The sequence below is a fragment of the Lipophrys pholis genome (genome assembly GCF_963383615.2).
Source record: "Lipophrys pholis genome assembly, chromosome: 4".
In the NCBI taxonomy this organism is placed as follows: domain Eukaryota; kingdom Metazoa; phylum Chordata; class Actinopteri; order Blenniiformes; family Blenniidae; genus Lipophrys; species Lipophrys pholis.
Window position 1 is genome coordinate 5,296,560 of NC_137637.1, and position 18,683 is coordinate 5,315,242.

Consider the following 18,683-nt stretch of genomic DNA (forward strand, 5'->3'; position numbering starts at 1 on the left):
TTCAAATACCAGCACCTATAGCTGTGAGGATCACATTAGCAGCCAGCTAACATGTTTCATTCATGTCCCCTGCACTCTGACCTCAACAGTCCGACCTCTTATGGTGTTTTTTCAATATACCGTCTCGGCACTACCTGGCTCACCTCACCTCGCCTCGCCTCGCCTCGCCTCGCCTCACCTCGCCTCGCCTCGCCTCGCCTCGCCTCGCCTCGACTCAGTTTTGGTCGTTTTCCATTACAATATTGTACCACCTCGGCGTGGCTGGAGTCGCCAGAGCAAGGTAGCCTTAATGTCCAGATATGTCATTTCTTATGCGACACAAACACAAACAACTATGGAGGACATACCAATGGTTAACCTGCTGCTCGATCTGTGGCTTTTTGTTGGATGCAAAGCAAAGAAAAAGAACCAAGGAGCGTCACACCCTGGCCAATCAGTGACCTGCCATCTGCTGGCATCACATTTTCGGCTCGACTCAGCTCACTTGGAACCACAGTTGAGTAGGTACTAGAAAAGTACCTGGTATCAGGTACTAACATGTAATGAAAAAGCCTAAAAACCAAGGTGAGTCGAGCTGATGAGGTGATAGTGGAAAAGCACCATTATTAGACTGAAACTCAGAGGAAATAGAGTTTCTGTGTCAGGGAACGTGGCAAACCCAAAAGCAGACTTGACAGCAGAATGAAAGTGAAGAGAATCCAAAACCAGGTAAAAGTCCAAAAACACAGAGCGGTCAGAACACGAGGAAACACCAGGAGAGGCTGGATGTCGAGACAAACAGGCAAAGACGATCTGGCACAAACACGTGAAGGAGAGGGGTTTATACCCACAGTACATTGACTGAGACAGGAGAGGTGACCTCCAAAATAAAACAGGAGGAGACAAACAGGTAAGACTTTACAGACACGCTGAATGGGACTTAACACTCTGGACTTTGTTTCATCATTACAACTCTACAAAATAAATTGTATGGTTTGGGGTTTTGCTTCTTAACAGTGATATATTTCTTTTTCTCCCAGACATACTTTGCTGTGTTTAAATGGTGTCTTTTTTTTTTCTTTTAAGGTAATTTAAGGCTTCTTGTCAACATTTTGAAAATTTAAAATTAGATCAATCATAGTTCCATAGAATTAGTACCACCTGTGTGGATTCTGCAGATATAATTTCTCAGCATCTTGGAAAGCAAATCCCTCCCCTGTGCACCAGCATTTGAACGCATCAGAATGAGTCAGAAAATTACAAACCAATCGGAGACCACCTTTCAAAAGGTAATAACCACATGGTATCAATTGGCCAATCACATTGCTCGTTACTGGGCGTAATACAAAACCGGAAGTCAGTTGTGAGTTGTGTACTCGAGCCGATAATTGGCCATATTTCAGCGAAAAAATATGGATTTACACAAAATTAGACATTGACAAGTAGTGACGGACATTATACACATACAGTATTTTAGAGGCTTTGAGCAACACGTCCGCTATTTTTTTGGCCGTCATTTCCAAAGAGCGTCCAAATGACGGTTGGACGGTTTGCTGCCTGAAACCATGTTTAGAAATCTCTCCAGTCCATATCCGAGCTTCGGACCTGTCTGTACAGTTTGCTTCCATTTTCTTTCCTCCATCCAAAACCAAACATTAAATGTAAATGTAAATTTGTAGATGATTCTTTGTTTGTGACTCATCTGGGATCGATAAAAACACGGTATAGAAAATGGAAGAGAAGGTTCGGTTCAATGGAATACAAACAAATGCGAATATCAGGCCTGAGTTTATTGTGGTGATATGATTGTCCTCGTCTTTAATTTTGAAACAATGTTTGAATCTAAATGATCTATTAACTTTTTCTGCATATAAATTGGTTTCTTGAGGTCAGGTTTGATAGCACTACTTCAGTGTCTTTGACAATTTCCCTTTTTTTTTTTTTTTTAAACGTGACAGCACTTCTAAAATAACCACGACTCAAACACTCATTCAACGATCGTGGGACTGGATCAGGTTTGAATTCATGCCTCCTGTGAAGCATGTGTAAAATGAGGCTCACCCTACCTTTCTAATGTTTGTGCAGCAGACTGATGATGTTAACAGCAAAGATCTCATTGCCAGTATCCCGGCGGCTCAATGTGACCTACATGCTTTATCTGCTCAAGATGCCTTTTAGTCACCTCATACTCTCACCTCTCTCTCTCTCTTCTCCAGCGAGGGGTCGTGCCATGAAACGAAGAGATTACTCAGACAGGACAAAGTCATATTCAATTACAGCACCGGGATATTGGCTGTACAGTAAATTGAACAATTATGTGGCAGGGCTACAGTGGCAGATGTGCACGAGGACCCCATTTACGTGGAGTGTGCTGTCAGCAGTGCCGGGTCATTCCATTTCAGCTGCCGACGACCGGGGAGGCTGCTGCAGCATACTTATTAAACTACACACACACACACACACACACACACACACACACACACACACACACACACACACACACACACACACACACACACACGAGTAGTGCAGGGATACCATCTGAACAAACAACCATACCGTACATTAGATTATTAGATTTTTGTTTGTGATTGTCAATTCTGATTGGAGGATCTCAGAAGTTCTCAGAGAATACCTTAGATTAAATATCATTTACTCATCTCGATCTCAGTGGGATTTATTTTTTTTTAATCCAAACCGCTGGATCTCTTTAGGTTTCAGATCGTGTTCTAATCTCATTCACTTTGCTCTGTATTTGTGACGACATAGAAAGTGTAAATAAGGGCCAGCTGGTTCGTAACAACGATGCTGCCTGCTGGACTGAACACATGGGAATAGTGTGGGTCATTTCCCAACTGGGAATTCCCCAAGTGTTTCTAAAAACAATCAAACTAGAACAGGAAGTCTTCTGTTGCACGCATGAGAAGAGGGAAGTAATGTCTGTAATGGAGGGCTGCACGGTGAAGCAGTGGTGACCGCTGGATTACTTGTTGAGTTTGCAATTCCGTTACAAATTGGTAAAGGAAATAAAGTTTAAAGGAAATAAGGTTGACTAGCTAGTTTGAAGACCTAACCTAACTAATGCCACATGAGCAATATTTTTATTTCATCTTACCTCTAACTGCTGCCTCTATCAGATCTGAATCATTATCTCTGTTTTGACTTTAACTGTCACGTTAATCCTAATCCTCATCAAATCGTAATCTACTTTAAATGAACTACACTCAATCCTACTGTTTAACCATCACTTTGACCTTGGGCCTGGTCTTCAACCTGGTTTTCAACTTCACCCTAAATTCAACCATAAAATTGTATACGATCCAACATTAACCACAATTTCAGAGTCACTGCAAAATTAATCTAATCCCAGAAATAATCTGGCCTCTAATTCCACTGACTGAGTGAAACTTGAAACAACATGACATATTTTGAATCAGACAGACAGTTTGAGCTGCATGATGATCAATAAGCAGAAATAGATCAGTTCATTCTGATTTTTAATTTCTTCAAATACAACAGACTTGGCTCAGATTGTCTTAGTCACGGGTTGAACTGCTAATTCTTGAACTTGAATTTATTTGAAGAACCTTTTGGGGGAGATACCTTGTGAACCAATCGCATCCCTGACAGAGATATATGAGGTACAATAGTTGAAGGATAATTATAAGTACACATTCTGTGTTTTATTAGCATCAGCTTTCACTGTTAGGGTTTGCACAAGCTATGCTGAAATGATCACAGTATCACGGTAATCAGACTTCTTGAAAAAGTCAATACTTGCCACTGGAAATAATAATCCAAGTAGTTCTCACACAGTAGATCCCCCTGAAGCAATGGTATGGCGTGCTGTCAATCATCATGTGATCTCCATGGAAAAGTCCTTAATCTCAGCAAATGGGAGAAGACCATCCTGTACCAGAAGCTCTAAATTACATTTCTGCTTCTTGCAGATGATTTGATTGTGTTGGGCTCATCAGACCATGACCTCCAGCACACACTTGGGCAAATTGACAGATACTGGAGGTCATGAGGGGCAGGAAGCAATGCTTCCCTAGCAAGACAAAGGCAGATTGCACCGTCCAGATTGGGGCATTCAAGTTTGTCTCCAGTGTCGAGGGTCTTTCTCATGAGTCTGTGTGAGGTCAATTATCAGATTTCGAAGCATCACAATGACGCAATGGTTCTATCAGACTCTCAGGTTTCTATTTACCAGGTTTCAGCACCTCATAATGAGCTCTGGATAGTGACCCCCTGTGGGTAGGTGGGTGGATTCACCTTCAGATGTCAAGGGAAAGGTGTTCCTTTGCGTCAAAAACACAGAACTGAGTGAAGGAAATTCCAGAAGAGAAATGAAGAACCAAGGAAAGCACAACTGTGATAGGTTGGATGAATGATTGAATAAACCAGCCGAAGTGATGGAAACAGAAGTGACATGTGGAGCAGAAAGCCTTTGAGAGAATCTTCTGTTAAGCCGAGCCACTTCTGAGACAGAATTAATATGTGGGACAAAGTCGAAAGCCAGTCACAATTAAACACATCGCTATCAATTAAAAGATCCTCACTTGCCATCAGCATGTCTTCACCCCTTCCATTCTTATTTTCACATTGTCTCATCGATGTCGGCCCCCTGTCGTCTTTCCTTCCCCATGTTCTCACCTAATGTTTCACTGCGGCACGCCGCCAGTGAATTTATTAGCACCAAGGAGCAGACAGACAGAGACAAGACAAATGGATAGAGTCATGAGAGACAAGCAGAAAGGTAGAATAATGATCATTTCTATTCACACACAGAAATGTTTATATGGAAGTGTGTACGTGGAAGTCACACAACAAGGCTGCTACAGTAAACAGCAAGCACTGCGACGGAGGCAGAGACACAACTTCTCTTTAATTAGACAAAATGAACTTCTAGTGCCGGTATTTAGACGGTGACAAGACTTCTTCTCTACAAAGAAAGTGAAAATGAAGTGAAATCCCAAAGTGTCTGAGAAACAGCAGCAACTGTGAGCTTCAGAGGGTGATAGAGACAAGAGGGAGTTAGTGTCAGCAGCACGAGCTGATCCGTATGATCTGTCTGAAGCTCGCAAATCAAATACACTTTCATATTTAGATATAACGAACACATGTAAGGCAACTGGGCTATTTGAAGTTTTAGGTTGTTTTTATTCAGGTTTTCCTAAGTTTAGGAACAACAATGATGCAGTTAGGTGTAGAAAAATATTCCGGATTGTCTTTTTTTTAATTCATCACGGGATTTGTCATTCATTTCTCCTGCTTTGATTACAAAAGGACATTGAACACAATCCTGGGTACATTTACAGTTTGAATTAAAAATGTATTATAAAGTTTTCTTGCAGATGGATGGCTTGAAATATTTACATTATTCAAATCTCAAGGGAAGTCGCCATTTTCTCTTTGGTAAAATCTGAGATTTCTGAAGATGATACATCCTCTTTATTTCTGTCTGTCTGACTCAAAACTCATTTTTAATTTGTCAATTGTGTATTTTTTCTCACCCTTTGTCTGATTTGAAGTCTGTAGTTGTCCCAGCCTCGAGTCGTCCTCTCCTGAAGCTCATGGCAGTATCCTGATTACTTCCACCTTTGCCTTGGTAACTTCCCCCTTTATGTGGGTGGTGAGTCTGGCAGTTTATTTGTCCTCATTTTAAAGTGTGTGTGTGTGTGTGTGTGTGTGTGTGTGTGTGTGTGTGTGTGTGTGTGTGTGTGTGTGTGTGTGTGTGTGTGTGTGTGTGTGTGTGTGTGTGTGTGTGTGTGTGTGTGTGTGTGTGTGTGAGTGTATAAATGTATATACACACACACGTCTCTGTACATGTCCACACTTATAGGCACCGTGTGCATATTTTTCTATTATATTGTATCTTTATCTGCTTTTTTTAGTTCCTGCTATGTGTGCTTCTTTCTCTGTACTATCCTGCTGTACCACTACAAATTTCTCCACATGCGAGATAAATAAAGGGATATCTTATCTTATCTTATGAATTAGATTATGTTTGGATGGATGGTTGAATGACAAAAAACACTGATATAACAAATATCACACATTCATCCCAGTAACAGTTTTTTTTAAATGATGTTCGCTTTTCGTTTTAGGATATGTCGCATCTTGTGGACGATCCCCATTGACTGTATTTCCTTTGGGACATTTGCATTCAGCCACTTTCTGCTGATGGTTTTCTTGTAAGATTCTGAAAAACTTCTTCATATAGATGTCGTTAATTTTTCTCAATACTTCCGGTGGTTTGCCTTGTCCTGTATTTTTTTATTTCCACACACTTTGATTCACTGAATTGTGATCGTCTTCACTCACTCCACCCATTTTCCAGACCCGTTGTGGTAAGAATCAGTTCACCTCCATTTCTTCATCTGTCTCCCTCCATCAGTCCCCCCCCATGCTAAAACACATTCCCATCCGTCTTGCCAGCGTCCTCCTGCTGCTGAATTACGTCTGCCATGAAGGGAAACAACACAAGTCAGAGTAGTTGTTGTGGTTGAAGAGTGGCTCGGCTCTGCTTTGTCCAGATGGCGTCCTGGAGACGCCTGCAGGCACAACACAGGCCGCCACACTGAAGAGTACATTATGGGACATTACTGTCAAAACCTGATGTCCCGACACACTCTCGCTTTTTGAGTGGGGGTGTCTTTTGGTGTGTGAGAGAGGAAGAGAAAACGAGGTAGTAGAAAAGCTTCACTTTCAATAAATTCTGAGTATTCATCTCACAGAAAAGCCCTAAAAGCTTTTATTGTAGCAGCTAATGACCTTCCATGAGGCAGCACTAAAATTACAGCTTCTTACAATATTTTATCTGTCTTCTTTTTTTTATATATCGATTCCCCAATCGGCAAAAGCTAAAGCAGCATTTCCCCTCTGTTCCTCCGAGGAGAAGAGATTGCAGTGATTTTATGAGGTGGTACAGTCACCATTGCCCTTGAATGCTCGCAACTCCGGGCAATGAATTCTGCTCTGTTTATGACTTTATTCATTCAGTTTTCTCTTGTACTTCTATATTGCAGCTTTCAGTGTCTGCCAAGTGAAACGCGTACTCCTCTCAGAAATGGAAAGCTTCCGGAGACAGTAGGTTCCTGGTCCCTGTACTCTGTGTGATGAGAAAAGACTTATTATTTTTTAATACTGCAGAAGAATCGGTGAGTGAAGACACTTGAGTAGCTAGGTCAGGTCATCTAGTCATTCATTAAGACATCGTAGGATTCTGCTGGTATTCGATGAGCATTTCCCCATATGACTATCCATCATTTATCTCAAGATACCAGCGGCTGAGGATTAAAACGTTGACCAAACACTTTCAGAGCACCACTGTGCAGGTTTTGTCCAAGACCAGATGCTTTTTCTGGATGTTGGAAATATCAGCAGAACTTTACAAACAAGAGCACGGGGAGTGAGAACGGTTGTACCTACTTGGATAAGAAGAACTTTTGGAAATTTCATCAAAGGCAATATCTTTGTAATGAGCATTTACATGAGTCAAGAACATGAAAATGAAGTTGGTTCAGCCAGAAACCCCAAAGAGCATCAACGCACTCCAGCCAGGACATTATCTTCAGAACTTCAATGAAAATATTCTTTAGTTCACGTTGAATAGTCCCTCAAAGAGGCCACACTGCGGTCAAATGGGTCCGCTTCAAAAAATATATACTTCACAGAAAAGCCGTCATTGCATCCTAAGTGAATGTAATTCTTGGTGGTAACAAAAGCTGTGTGTCAGACCGATTCTGATGTGGAGTTGGATGGAGGGAGGAGGAAAGACGCTAGTGGTTTGTGGAGTTGGATGGAGGGAGGAGGAAAGACGCTGGTGGCTCTTTATCCCTCTTTTAGCACACACTGGACTAACACCGGTCATTTCACACACACACACCTGCAGTAAAGCACCAGAGCAGGGCAGGACAACAACAAACTACACTCCCCAAAACGAAACCATGCTATGACTCCGTTTCCCACAATGCACTCGTTATTTAAAGTTGTAGACTAATCTGGTAACATTATATAGCGAAATGAAAATTTGTAACAATTATTTTTGATCTGGATCACCACCAAAATATAATGAGTCCTTCCTTTGATGAAAATGCACCTGTGTACCAATTTTCATGAAGATGAGCTGATTAGTTGTTGAGACGTCTTGTTAACAGTCAGATGAATAAACACAGGTGATTTTATAACCTCCTTGGTGGAAGTAACCAGACAAAGCTCCCTCTTCATACGATGCTAAATATGCCGCAAAATGAGCATTCACCTTTTTCTTTTGGTAGTTTGAGTTTTAAGGTAAAGAGCAGAAATGAGGTTGATGATGCAGATAAATAAATAAAAAAAATCTTTTTTTTTTGTTTCCAGCTCAAAATGAAGCTGTTGGGTGTTAACAAGCCTCTGCTGACAGTACTGTTAAGATGGAGGCTGTCATGGTGTTTTTGAAATGAACTGACCTGACTCATGGCTCCAGTAAAACGACAGACCTCTTTGAGGAGCGCTGATGACTGCAGAGCAGATTACTTGATATATATATCGACTTGATGGATATTATCCTCTGAGCCCTTAATAGAAGCCCGGGCTACTCAAGGACTGCTTGAGAGGTGTGGAATCACTATGATGGCTGCGAAGGCATCCAATTGATGCTTCTTTTTTTTAAAGCCACAAAGTGAGTTGGTTTGATCCTACATTAGACACGCACAGCCACTGACACAATCACAGAGAGTACTCGCATAATACATCACCCCTCACACCTCGCACGGACAGCTCAATTGGTCGCTGCCATTCATTTAATCAACACACACATGCACAATGGAGCGTGAGCACACATACACACCTATGAGCATTTATGTAATGACAGCGGCAATATAGGAGTGACAAGGTTGATTGAAAGCAGCTTTCTTTGTCCTTTTGTGTCCTTTCAGTGTGTTGAAGTTCATCACCAGACCTTGCAGAGATGTTAGGCCTGCATTTCAACGCCAGTTTGTATGCAATATAAACCGATGAAAGACCCAACCGCAATGAATGGAAAAAATGCAAAAGCATGCAAAATGCCAAACATTACCGCGGAGGTTATCAGTGTATGAGGCGGACATAATGCCAACGGTTTGGGGAGAGGCTTGGTGGATGGAAATGGAAGGGGAAATTACCTCAGCCGAGATTTTCAACTATTTTTCTGTATTTTTCGCTTCCAGGGAGAGAAAAGAAGAGTAGTTTAGTCTAATGTGAGGCGAACATTCAGATGAGGTGAATATCAGTTCATTTCTTCAGTCTATAAGAATAAAACCACAGAAACATTAAAAAAACACATACAAACACAAAGGATTCCTATCTGACCATCACCAGTTGTTTTGTATTTTAAATACAGTTTAACGTGTCTGTTGGACTAATTCTTCTTTGCAAGAGTCATACAGATTTATACATCACAACATATTACAAGACTGTAAAGAAATTGTTTTTGTAAAATTTTTAACAAACAATAATCTCACTTGTAATTCTTTCAAACATCTGATAATTGCCTAAAAAGATGTTAGTAAGTTCCATTATGCAAATATATGAGCAACATCTGTCACAAAGTTGGAAAAACGTAAAAACCAAGAAAGTGCACAATACAGAACAGTATTAGTTATTAAAAAGATATCATAAATTACATTTAACGTTTTACAATAATTTATTACACATCCTCACAGTGATTCACCAGGATTATTTGATCACGAGATGAATGTGAAAAGGAAGAGATTAAGTACAAACAAAGCCACCAGCAGTCACCAGATGATTTAGCCTCACCAAGGTTTTTATTCACTGAGGTTTCAAACAGCAGCCGCAACGAATGAAAACATCCAGTCTGAGGTGAAAAGGTCAAGTGAAAAACATTTTTTAAGAGAAACTTTTTGAAGCCCAACAACTAAAAACTTTTTTTTTTCTTTTACCTTTTTAAATAGCTGCCAAACAGTGATTCTCATCTTGACAGGGAGGGAGAATCGTGACCCTCTTGTTAAAAATGTTCTGGCTGTTCTCGGCTCCTTCAGAGAGTCGCGGCGCACCGCGGCAATGCACACCTTTCATTGCACTTCCTCATTGTCTCGCTCGCTGCTTGCAGACGTCTGCAGCCTCCTCTTCACTTTCCGTGTCAAAGGAATGCGGGCAGGAACAGAACCGGCGGTTTGTCTTACTAACAAGGACGGCGCACGGAGAAAAGTGTTCCTTTAACCTCTCTAACAAACCCTGGTATGAACTACAACACTCAGCTGTGTAATTACATGGTTTTGGAAGCATGTAAACTGTGAATGATTCCGACTCGCGGCCCTGCTCACCGTCTGCCAGGTTTCAGCTCCGTCCTGTGGCGTCGGCCAAAGCAGAGAATAAAACACATCAGGCATCGGACGCTTGAACGATTCGTCCCCTTACTTGTGTTTTCTTCTTAAAAACCAGCACCCTGTGCCTTAGTTTTCTGGATTTTAAAAGATATATTTTTTTAGGAGTATAAGCGTATGACAATCCACATGTCAGAAATTTAATTGATAAGATGTGTGTGCCTTCACTGTTTCAGCTCCAAACTGAGCTGAGAGATGCGGAACGTAAAGATTTATTTATTCAAGATGAAGCTGAGTTTGTGGAGAACAGATCCCCGCGTTCAGAGAGGCAGACAACACCACTTACGGCTAATAAAATAGCTTTTCCTCATGAGTAAAATGACTGTACAACATATCATCAATTTCCATCTTCATTTAGCCACTTCAAGGCTGCGGCACAAAGGCCTGAGAGCTCTCTGATGGGGACTGGCGCTGAATGGTAAAACAGCTCCGCGAGGAGCGCGCAAATTAGGTTCGCCTCTCCGTCACCAGCAAGCCTTGACATTGTGCGGGTCTGAAAATTAATTTCCAGTCAAGTGTGTGCACACCTGTATGTGTGTGTGTATAAATGGTGTATGATGAGTGCAGGAGATTGTTACCAAAACGTGGGTCACACCATGAATGGAAGAACAAAAAAAAAAAAACTTTTAAAACAGACTCTGAGGTATTTCAATTGTCGAGCCGTCAGGGAGCAAGAGCCAATCAGTTTCAACTCAGAGGACGGCCTCTTGAATCTATTCAACGCCGTGCTGGTGATTATGTACATTGTTGAGATGTGCAACGTGAACCACGTCATTTACTCTCTGGCTCTACAGAACAGACAGAGCCAGCAAAGTTTCTGTGAGATTAACAAGAGAATTAAAAACTTTTGAAAGTCTTCCATGTGCTAACTTGGCCAGAGCTTGTAATTAAAGATAAATGTGTACAATAATCAGACAGATTCATCTGGTGACAATGATTGCAGCATCACGTCATATCGGTAATTAGTCTGTGATAGCAGAGCCGCATCAATAATTCATCATTAGTATTCTAATTATTAGCAGGGAAAAACTCATATGGCAGAATATTAATCACTACTTTGCTTAATTAAAATTCATATTGTTTCTGTAGAATAATGTTAAATGATGAATACAGTATGTGACTGAACATGAGCTGGAGCAGCTGCAGAAGGGGTTTGTTTAAAATGTGAGCGAAGCAGCAACTTGGACGCTTTTCGACTGATATGAGGCTCTGTATTCGATCATTTTGATTGATTGATGACTGCATAATAAAGTGCTTTCACACCTTGGCCATGCACTGAGACCTCCACTTCAAGCCTTCAGAGTTTGAGCCAAAAAAGCTTCATTGGAGCGAACACATCAAACACACTGATGACTACATCCAAACTACAAGCATCAGACCTGCAACCAAACACACATCAATTGATTTGTGGTTTGATTACTTCATAAACACACGTAAACTATGAGGGGAGCATATGGAAAACAACCGTGAAAGACCAAAGACCATCAACATAAACCCGGAGCCCTGACACTCAGAGCATCACAACAAAGTCGTAACTAGATTAAGTAGATTAGAAAGTGAGATTATCTGATGAAATCTGACAGTTTCTCTACAACTGATTGGCTTTATCAGGTCGACACTGCTGTTTTTGGCTCCATCTTAATGGCTCTACATGAAGTTCTGAAAAAAAAAAAAAATAGATAACAAAACTTTGATGTTTATATTTAATCCTGTATTGACGGAATTGTTAATGTTCCCTCTTTAGGATCAACAGAGAATTAAATCAAATGGCTTTGAATTACAAAGATGAAACGTATTTGTTTTCAATAAGTTCTTGTTGGATTAATTTGATTAAAAACTCACATAAATCACATCAGTTAAAAAGGAGAGTAGACATCATTTTTCTTATTGGACTGAAAATCTAGTTGGATGAAAGACACATGGTGTCTCCAGTAGCAGCCACACTGCATTTCTTCTCCCTATTAGTTTTATTATTGTGACAATATAACTGATAAAGTTGTTTTCAACATGGGAATGACTTGGATATGCAAGTTTGTTCTAATTGTGGTGGCATCATGTTTTTTTTCTGATGTTTACTGCTTATAACACTCACAACAAGTTGCTGCAACTTTTTTGAAAACGAAATGGAATAAAGTCTTTGTGGTATTTGGAAATCTTCACGTGAGCATTTTGCAGAGGTTGCCTCTGTGTCAAACAGGGCGCAGCAGCATGGTGGCCTGATTGTGATCCAGCTGATAGTGAAGCACAGTCACCGTCATCTTTGCCTCTCCCGTCTCTTTGTCTCCGTCACTCCGGAAGGTACCGAGTCGTCCCCAGATAACACTTGATTTGTCAGCACTGCGCCTGGTTTTAATCTGCCATTCTGATCAGGCAGAGGGCAGAACAGCCGCGGCCCGCCGAGGTCCTGATTGGAGCTCGTCAGACCTCTGGAGGACGCGATTAGAAGCAGCTAATTAGGACAGATGGAAGTTTAGGAAAGTTTGGAGAAGTCATCAGAGAGAGAACGTGTGTGTGTGTGTGTGTGTGTGTGTGTGTGTGTGTGTGTGTGTGTGTGTGTGTGTGTGTGTGTGTGTGTGTGTGTGTGTGTGTGTGTGTGTGTGTGTGTGTGTGTGTGTGTGTGTGTGTGTGTGTTTCATCTATGATAGGGAAGACTGGAGTATAGAAATGTAAAGTATTTTTTAATTACAGATCGTGACTTCGAGAAAAGTTTAGGAGGTTCGAAGTTCTGATGAACACAAAGAATTTTAAAATGGAAAAATACTTATGAGAAGACGTTACGTGTTGAGACTAGAACTTTAAACAGGTCTTGAAAGCTCATTTTGAACTACTTTTAAGCACTAGACAGCAGCATGTTCAGTGGATTTACCTCTTAAGCTGTAGATGTATGAAGCTTTTTCATCTTGACTGATGTCTGGATTCTGCAGGTTCTCATTCGCTGCATTTTTCTTATATAAACGATCCAATACTTTAATAATCTGACTGGAACGCTAACTTTTTACACATGTGATTGGCTCAACAGCCCTACGAAATCTGGCACACCTATGTAACACCCCAAGATGCACAAAAATATGCAAAAACCCAACAGGAAGTCATCTTTTTTTTAAATATGGTGAATTTTGGCCCAAATTTACAAATACTCTGAAGCGATCTTGTCCTAGGGCGTAATTCCAAAATATCTCAAATTGTATCTGGGGATGGAAAAGGGATTGATGAGCAAAAGCTATTAAAATCTCCCATAAAAGTCTGAGGGCGTGGCCACGACACGAAGTCTGATATGAAACACAAGGTGAGATATAAACCACCTGAACATGATCAGATTGGCCTTAAACTTTATATGTTGCATCCGAGTCCTGACCTTATCACAGCCACATCTCAAACGCTACACGTTGCATGAGAGGATCTGATCACTGCCATATGACGATGGCTACCCAAACACCTATAGCACCACCTGCTGGGAACAGGAAGTGGGGTCTTTGTAACCTGTGCATGCTCAGATTTCACATATTTGATCAGATTCTGACCCTGATGGCATACTGATGACGACTGACTGAGTGGGAGTCCCGCAAGTAGTGAGGACCCGTTCATGGCTGCTTGCAGCTTTAATTCCATAGAATTCCTCTCCATACTGTGCTGGCGAACTCACCTGGGCTCACTCACAGCTTTTAGTCTGCTTGCTGACCTTTTCCAGCCACGCCCAGACACAGTCGCTCATTTGATTAACCGATAGGACACTGTTTGCAGATCAGTGAAGCCTCTGACAGGATCAGATATCCAGCAGCGGTAGAATGGTTCCATTGTTTTCCGTCTGTTGCCTGAATCCTGCCCGGTGTTACATCAGCATCTTATGTAAGCGCTGCGATCGAACATGTGCGGGGGGACAGCAGGAGAGCATCAGGAGATCTTAGTATCAGCCGCAGCGATGTTAACTGACACTGTCACTGCCTCTCTTCTTTACCCACAAGCCCGTGCGCCGGCAGAGGCACGGCGGGCCACCAATTAGCGTTAGACGAGCGAGCGGAAATATTGAAATAAATAAACTAAAAGATCATTCGTGGCCTGAGGCTGCCGTCGCATGCATGGTGAAAGATTAATGCTGCCCTCTCTGAAAGAAATAAAGAAATAAAAACCAGGCCTCTAAAGGGACGGAGGGAGTTTTTTTTTTCTTCTGAAGTTCGAGTAAAACAAAAAGTGAAGGGGGCCTGGAGACGCCTCCGGGCCAGAGGAGCAGGAAGGAGGTGGAAAGTGCTAAAGGAGAGCGACAGTGGCACAACCACACAGTAAACTGCTCCAAATCACCACTGAGCCTCATCCCACCGCACTGAAGCTGCAGGTCAGATTCTTACAACAGAGACATCGTAACCCTGAGTGACCATGTGATGCAACTTCCTGATTCCTCCAAGCTAATGGTGGCGTGTTGAACATCGCAGGATAATCTCTCTTAATTAAGTCATTGATAGACACTGAGTATCTTCAGTTTGGGTGAAATTCAATATAACGAGGACAATGCTGACATACTGTATTTGGGAATATTATAATAACCCCCCCTTTATATTCCGCATACTGAGTTTATAACCCCAAGTCTGGGTCAGATTGAACTACATGGGTGACACAGATTGGCATCCCACATAATCTGAAGGTCGTCCTCAGTGTGAAAAACAATCATCATGAAAATGTCCATCAACACACTTCATTTTAATTTTTCAATGATGTGCCCATTAAAGGGTTAAATTCCTGCTGTAGGACCATCTGAGCCTGTTTCAGTTTACTTTAACGTTGGGTACTCTGAGTATCTCCAAGGTCATTCGACTGTAGGTGTGTATTGTCATGTCAATGAAACAAAGCTGATCACTAAAGATCTTTAATTGGTGTTTAGAATTTCAATTTAGTGTTTAAATAATGTCCCATAAAGTATTTATATTCTCTTCTATTCTATTTAGGCATTTATCTTCAATCAGAGAAGTTACTGAAGCCACACCACTCATATTAGCACGCCGGGCTGATCGGCAACGAAACGGAGCGCAATCAGAAATGAAGACGAATCAATTCAAACTCAATAGCTGATTTTTTTTGAGGGGAAGTCAAAATGCAATCACCAATCATAATACAGCGATTGTCACACTCATTAAGAGTCATTTTAAGAAATATTCACTTCCTGTCGAACGTGCCTGGCATTACCTGAGCTTCATGCTCATTTAGACCACCTTCTATGGAGTCATTCATATTGTTTCTAGACACATCACTGGTTCTTTCCAAGAAAACCTGAGGTCAAAGTGAAATCCTGCTTTACTGGAGGAAAACTACTCAACTACAGGAAAACACACTGAGATCTTTGCCAAGTAACACGAGTGATGAAACAGACGCACAAGCCTCCAAATGAAAAAGCAGGTGGAACCAGCAGGGAGAAAGACAGAGGGCTTCGCTCGGGTCAGAAATCTGAGTTTATCTTCTGCCAAGCAGCTCAACACTCTACGCACAGCGACACGCAGTCCACGGCTGCTAACTGAAGAGCTAATACCTGCTAACACGCGTGGTGGGGGCAGCTCGGTTCAGGTTTACTGATGTTTGCATGTTTGTAACAACGTTGGTGTTTTTAACAGACTGTACACGGACCTGTGTGCTTGTGTAATTAGATTCGGTGTGTGGATACAAGGACCTGTAAATATCTCCACCTGGTTAGTGGATTTTGCTTTCTCTGTCTGGTCAGTAATGTGTCTGGAACTGCGGGTTTTCGCTGCCCTCGGCACAGACTGACAGGCCACGTCTGCTCGTTATGTGTGGGTTGTTTGCATTATCTTCTTAACTACAGACCCTTTATAACACCAAGCAGCAACATGGTAGTGAACAGAGCTGAACCGCACATATCTTAATACACACATGTATGCGTGAGACACTCAAATTCTCATTGTATACATGCAAAACAAAATACACACACACACACACACACACACACACACACACACACACACACACACACACGACCTCTGCACTCTAAATGATTACATCTGCAAAACGAAGCCACAGAAATAACCAAGCGGTGCTGGACTCGCATTGTCCAACTTAACTACCACTTTGCCACTTATAATTCATACTTCTCTCATTCAACATTGGCTTATAAGCACACGCTGACTCATGCTCTGATTATTGGCGTTAAGTTTGAATGAAGATGACTGAATCTTGTTGCCATGTGGAAACTTGAAGTTTCATTGTTTTAAAGCTACCTGTGACATCAAAGTTTCCCAAAACAACCAAACTGGCAGAGAATTTCTCATCTTCCTGGAGGCTAGATTACTACATCCAAAGTGTTTTTACTTTAGAAAGTCCAAACTGACAGTTGTGGACATCTCGATGCACCGTCCACATCAGGATGTCTGACAGAAGTCAAAGCAAAGCATAAACGTGGACATGCAAACAGACTTCCTGTGTTTTGGAGCCATAGGCAGCACACGTATCCACAGCACAGCCAACAATGTCCTCACAGGCGATCGTCACAGAAAAAGCAGTACACACCTGAGTAGGCCCAGTAGGTCTCCTCGCCGGTGGCTCTCCGGACTCGTGCTCCACCTGCCGTGGCCCTGAGAAGGCCTTGGACCGGGGCTTGGGACTCGCCTTGGCTTCCTGTCAGCGCTGTGGGAGCACAGGGACAAGTCAGGTTAGAGTAAACAGGAGCAGAGGGAACCTGCTGGGTGGGATGACAGCCGACTGTGTCCTGAGCTGCCTTCCCACGCGAGCTGCCTCATAATAACATTCACGGCTGAAACAAAGGTCAACAACAAAAGGAAAGTGCCGTGGAACTTAACTGTCCAGAAAGCAGACAGCGTTGCTGTGCATCATTTATCCTGTATGGACTGCAGAGGTACACCTTTGTCTTTGTCCTTCCTGTTTGACTGGTGACCTGTCCTCGATGTACGCAGACTCATTTCAGCAAACCAACGCTGCAGCTACAAAGTCAATGTTGCTAATAGATGGCTCAGTGACTGAAGGCTTCCTGTTCAAAAGATGTGCATTTCCTGGTGTCTTCATGTCACACATGAATAATAACTGTCTTTTCTTTGGTCTGGAGTGATAATGTCAATGACTGCGACCAATTCAGGAAGTCCTGAGCACATGGCATCTCAGACCTGTTCTTCCGAACCTCCAATTTCGCAGGATATCTGCCAGTTTAGCCATTTTGGGGAGGGTATTTGCTTTTTGGATCAAAACTAACAATGTTCTCTCTTTAACAGTTAATTATAAGAGCTACTTTCAGAGGTTGCTTCGCCAGTTAGCGCACCAGTTAGATGCTGATAAGAGGTTGAAATTCCCTCTCACAGTCAGATATATTACAACGCAGCTTGCACTTCATGCCATTTACTTTCTCATGCATTTCATTTGGGAGGAGAATAATGTTCAGATGGAAAAATCTCCGCTGGGTTCATGTGTGAAACTTTAAATCGCCGCCTCTCTGGCTCAGAGACCTTCTTGATCCCTGCCAAAGAGCAGCCGGAGATTGGAACTCTCGGCTGTCTTTAGAGTTGAGGACAGGATTCCTGACAGCTCCTCCACTAATGGCTCCACTGTGCTCTGTGATTTGGCCTTTTAAAGATCTTTCACAGGACAAAAATCATGCGAAAAGGAAATGACTGGAGGCTTCTTTTCCACGTGCTTGAAGGCCAGCTTCAGCGTCTCTCCGCTGGAACACGATGAGACTCCAAACGGAGGATTTCTTGAGAGTTTTCTGGTTTTATGTTGAGTGAGTGTTTTGGCTTTTCTCTGACAGCTGAGAATCTGCAATTCTTTAGACTGAACCAGGCACTGTTGCTTAACGCTCGGTAAATTAGTCATTAAGTAAATGTGACGCCCATATAAAGGAGATTCAGTCCACACTTAAATGTGAAACCATTGCATTAATAACTTGCACATATTTTATTCAGCTGTACAGAAAAGTCTGATCCTGGATTGTTAGACTAATAAAAAACTTTCTTTCCAGGCAAAGTCTTAAACTCTAATGACGGCCACTCAGTGTTGGAGCGCTACAAACAATCTACATGTTTTGCTCAAACTGTTTGATTTCTAATGTTGTATTTTATTACAAAAATGAAAACAGGAGGTGCAAATCTTCTCTAATGTACTTGAATGGAACCCCACCACCACCACTGTTACTCACATTTTCTTCATATTCAACTAAATGCAGCCATCAGGTTTTGATACAAATTGTTTTTTTATTATTATTCTATTTTTACATTTTCTTCTTAAACCGGGAGAAAAAACATTTTATGTGTTTTTTAATCGCTTGTTCAGAAGTAATTGTCAGCATGTAAATTGAACAAAAGTAGTTTAGTAGTAGTAATATTGGGG

The 18,683-nt window shown here is 41.8% G+C and overlaps 1 protein-coding gene across 1 annotated transcript in view; it reads right to left on the bottom strand.

Annotated features, from left to right (window-relative positions):
* The window catches only part of LOC308108950 (receptor-type tyrosine-protein phosphatase gamma-like), a gene marked incomplete at its 5' end in the record, with an annotated part of 501,371 nt that overhangs the window by 381,920 nt on the left and 100,768 nt on the right, over nucleotides 1–18,683 (bottom strand). The window contains one exon of the mRNA XM_080462281.1: nucleotides 16,857–16,973. Within this exon, the coding sequence (XP_080318407.1) occupies nucleotides 16,857–16,973 (117 nt within the window). The remainder of the gene's footprint in view (nucleotides 1–16,856; nucleotides 16,974–18,683) is intronic.